Source organism: Halyomorpha halys, unplaced genomic scaffold (genome assembly GCF_000696795.3).
Source record: "Halyomorpha halys isolate HHAL.00 unplaced genomic scaffold, Hhal_1.1 Scaffold902.1, whole genome shotgun sequence".
NCBI lineage: Eukaryota > Metazoa > Arthropoda > Insecta > Hemiptera > Pentatomidae > Halyomorpha > Halyomorpha halys.
Window position 1 is genome coordinate 238,761 of NW_027115403.1, and position 4,245 is coordinate 243,005.

The window sequence follows — 4,245 nt, forward strand, 5'->3', positions numbered from 1 at the left end:
TCCGGTGAATTTTTCTAGATCCGATACCGCCTTTCTCAGGTCCTGGGTAATTGCCGTACGGACCTTGATCCATTCTAGAGTCGTGGCATGAAATTGCGCTAAAGAGACTTGTGGTAATGGTTGAATCACCTGCGTAGGTGGGTTGGCAGCTGCTTGAGTTTGGTTGACTGCTGCTTGAGGTTGGTTGTTTTGGTTCATATTCTCTAGGTTCAGAACTCCTTTTCTCACTAATCCGTTACTGGTCATAATTCGAAGAGAGCAATGAAAAAAAATTGTTTTCTTTTAGACTGAAAATTAATCCGGTATCTAAAGTTCCCGGGTTTCGCCACCAGTTAATTATCGGCGAAAGCCAAATGTCAAAAAAGAGAAGAAGGAATAAGATGTAACACGTGACAACTTCTGTAACATACTGGATTTATTGTGTTCGCTACATCTCTTATATACCCTCAATCAGCTGATCCCCTCAGTCAGCTGACGTCGAAATAACAGGCGACTCAGACCGTAACTTATATATGTAGGAGTGCTGAGATAAATAAATCAGTGTTTCAATTGCAACCGACAGTGTCGTGCACGTCCCTTATTCCTTTTTTATTTAGTTTTCGAACCTGATAACACTTAATTGGTGCTGAAACCCAGAATCTTTGGATACCAGAAAAATATTTGGTCTCAAGATTTTTTTTTCTCTTTTCTTTGTTCTTTCTGATGTATGGCAGGTAACGGAATAGTGAGAGCAGTAGTTCCAACCCACTTAAAGCTGCTGCCAACCAATCTCAAGCAGCAGTAGACCAACCTGTAGCTGCAGTTATCCCCGAGATGAAGCCATTACTGGGAGTCTCTTTAGCGTAAGCTCATGCCACGATGCTTGAATGGATCAAAGTCCACACACGGAATGTGTGTAAACTGAAGATTCAGTTGGAGAAAGAGCTGGGGAAGAAGGAGGGAATGCCAATAGAACGCTCCTACGTAGAGTGTGCTCAGGAACTAATGGACTCAAGCGCCCGGGAACAAAAGGCCCGAATGGTGGAGGAGCCGGGAAGGGAACGAATACAATTGGCCTAGGAATATGTACGGTGTAGGCGTGGACATCGGATTCGGAGACATCAGATATCGTGGAATCAGACAATCAATTTATAATGAATAATTTGACTTACAGTGTGATACTATTCTCGGTACTTATATACTGAGCTTACTTAGGCGTCTCTGGTGAATCTCTGGCCAAGGCGAAGCAGTAGTAAAATATCGTGACGGACTTAGGGCTGCCTTCATCTCCAGCGTCTCTTCGATGAGTCTACAAATACAGCAATTTGATGCCACACAGCCGTTCAAAACTCAAGTGCCTCGGGTGAGCAAAAGGAGCGCTTCATGTGGCGCCAGTCTGAATGATCTAAGCTGACTAAATATAAGTTCACTGAATTCTAACGACGCTGGAGCAAGTTAGCGCGAGATTTAATGATTGACTACTGAACATAATACTTATAACTCTTGGCAAAGGGTAGAATACCGAGTTAGTGGGAGAGAGAGGGCAAGAAATCAGGAAAACAAACGGAACCAGGCAAAACAAAGAGAAAGCAGCCGCTAAGAAGACCACAAGTGTCACGGATGCGGAAAGATTGGACACCTAGCAACGCAGTGCCCGCGCACCAGATATTTCGAATGCGGTAATAGCCAAACAGTGCCTATACCTATACCGAAGAAGAGATGTGGACCGGGACGAACCAAAGATCAACGCCCAACAGATACGGAGAAGCAACTGGAGGTTTAGAAGATCATCTGGTGAATACACGGAAGAATCGGTAACGCCGGAGACCGAGGAAGAATCTGAGGAACTACGGAACCGTGGTAGTCAAGGGGACAAAGAGGAGACAGGAGGATGGAAACAAGGGAACAGAGGGAAATGAAGGCGAGAATGGGAGAGAGGAAGACGCGAGACATCTGAAGGGGATGTCGACAGAGGGGCGACCGCACACTGCTGAATTATAATGTGAGACAGAAGAGATAGCCTATAATTGAGATAGCAGGAGCGAGTTGCCTGGTGACACTTGCAGTTCCAACACCATCATGTGCCGAGAAGTCCTATAAAAGCAGTGTAGTGGAGAGAAGACAAACCACATTCAGGAATATCAGTGTAAATTAAACACCCTGGGTGGCCCTTGCGTGGTTGAGGAGGAGGTGGAGGTGGGGATTTAGTAGGGAAAACTTGCCAGTGCATATTATAGGAAGTATGCCTAGGGAATATAATGTGATTGTGGGGTGTAACCTGCTAGGGAAAGTGGGAGCTTGTATTAAAATATCAAGAGAAAATGAAGAATCAAGTATGGGTCATTATTGCCTTAATTTAAGATTTCGGGGCTGTACTCTTGGTTACACACTAAAAGATTATATTGAAAAGTGAAACTATTCCTGTATATATATGGGAACCTGTGGTAAAATTTACGGAAGAGCTTGGAATGATGGATAATTTCAAAATGTTTATCCACGATTAGGTAGTTGGAATGGAGATCCGCTGGTATATCATATAAATATTTAAGGGAGGTATATATTCGGCGTTAAGTCAAAATGTGTTTGACTGTATGTCCTGTTCCGCAAGTTTAGCATACAGCTGAAGAATCGCGCGCCATTAGATAACCGTAGGTCAGGCGCGTATGCCCTATTCGAAGAAGCGTCAAAATCACCTCCTCTTTGCGCACATTTCTAGTTGATGATATTCAAGGGGTGATGTCACTTCTAATTTCCCCTAATTTGTTATCAGAAACAATTTCCCACGTTTGTCTCCATTTTAATTTAATCCTCTGCTAATTGAGGATCTTTATCTTAATCTTTCCTTGAGAACCCAGCAAGGGGTTTCCATCCGCCTGAATCTGATTGAGGATACTCCTCTTCTCTCTGCATCCTCACTGTCGAGTAGGATTTCAATTGACTTAGCTTTAATTCGGCTTATCTACCCCATTCATGAGTGGCTCAGTTTGCGCGTTTTCCCGGTGAACCGTTCTAGGTGAGAAACGGCCTTCCTCAAGTCTAGGGCGGTAGCACTTTGTTACGCACTTTGATCCACTCTAGTGTTGTGGCGTGTGCTTCCGCAAGAGAGACCTCAGGTAGCGGGAATCTCCGGGGATGGAAGAATCGCCCCTGTTCATTCTCGACTACGTTTTGATTCAAAACTGCTTTTTTGCCAATCCCGTTGGTAGCCTTTATTTACAAATGAGTACAAACATGATGAGTTTTCCAGCTGACTGTAACTTATATATGTTATATGTATGTTTCAATGATTATATTCGCAGAAAATATTTTTGTTTCTTTTTTTTTTTTTCATCTAGAGCTTTAGGTTTACAAAATGACAGAAAAGACCTAGAAGTAGCATATTTCCTTCTAAATACCCTTCAGTATGCGAAAATGAGCGACATCCTCCGTAGTAGAATGGGTAACAAGGAAATGGTTGGGGGTGCAAAAATATATTTTACTAAGAAAAAAAAATATAATCCTTATATGAAAAAAATATCTTAGCTAACCTTTTTTTAATATAATTGTTAAATTTACAGTTGACAGCTGGAATGGAGAAGTACTGCAGATCGTTGACGTGGACTACAAACAAATGGGTGCATTCCTGTGCATCGCAACCAATGACATTCCACCTGCGGTTTCAAAGAGGATAGTACTCATTGTCAACTGTAAGTATACCACAATTTCGAAATACACTTTAATTTTTAAAAATCCCCTATAATGATCGAAACAAATGGTTGTCTCTAAGGTTCCGAGATGATCAATACTACTTGGTAGATTTAGTTATAAATCCATATCTTCTCTCTTTCTTCGCAAATACCTGTATTATGAATAATGTATGAATATAAATAGGCTATGTTGTAAATAATAAATAAATAAAAATTATCAATAATAATGACAATATTATTTGTAATAAAGATATGAGATGAAAGCAAAACGTTCTTTGGAAGTTCAATAATTGACCGTTTGTAATAAAAAAGGAAGATAGTCGGAGTGCGGTCAAAGAAAAAAATTCAAATAGTTGGAAAGTGACCGGGTAGTCATATAAATGTAAGTACTCATATAAGTGAACTTGTCATATAAGTGTCAGGCCGGGTCAAAACGGAAATCTCCACCCCCAAATCTGTCACTTGTGCTGTTTCCCTTACGCCAATTGTATTGAAAATCTACAGATTTTATTTTATTTTTATACCAGATCGGCCTGGTGTGCCTTACATGGTTGATATAACTTATATTATATATATATAT

At 41.0% G+C, this 4,245-nt stretch overlaps 1 protein-coding gene across 1 annotated transcript in view; it reads left to right on the plus strand.

Annotated features, from left to right (window-relative positions):
- LOC106687003 (lachesin) overlaps positions 1-4,245 on the plus strand; it is a gene marked incomplete at its 3' end in the record, with an annotated part of 167,040 nt that overhangs the window by 155,776 nt on the left and 7,019 nt on the right. The window contains exon 5 of the mRNA XM_067052450.1: positions 3,537-3,665. Within this exon, the coding sequence (XP_066908551.1) occupies positions 3,537-3,665 (129 nt within the window). The remainder of the gene's footprint in view (positions 1-3,536; positions 3,666-4,245) is intronic.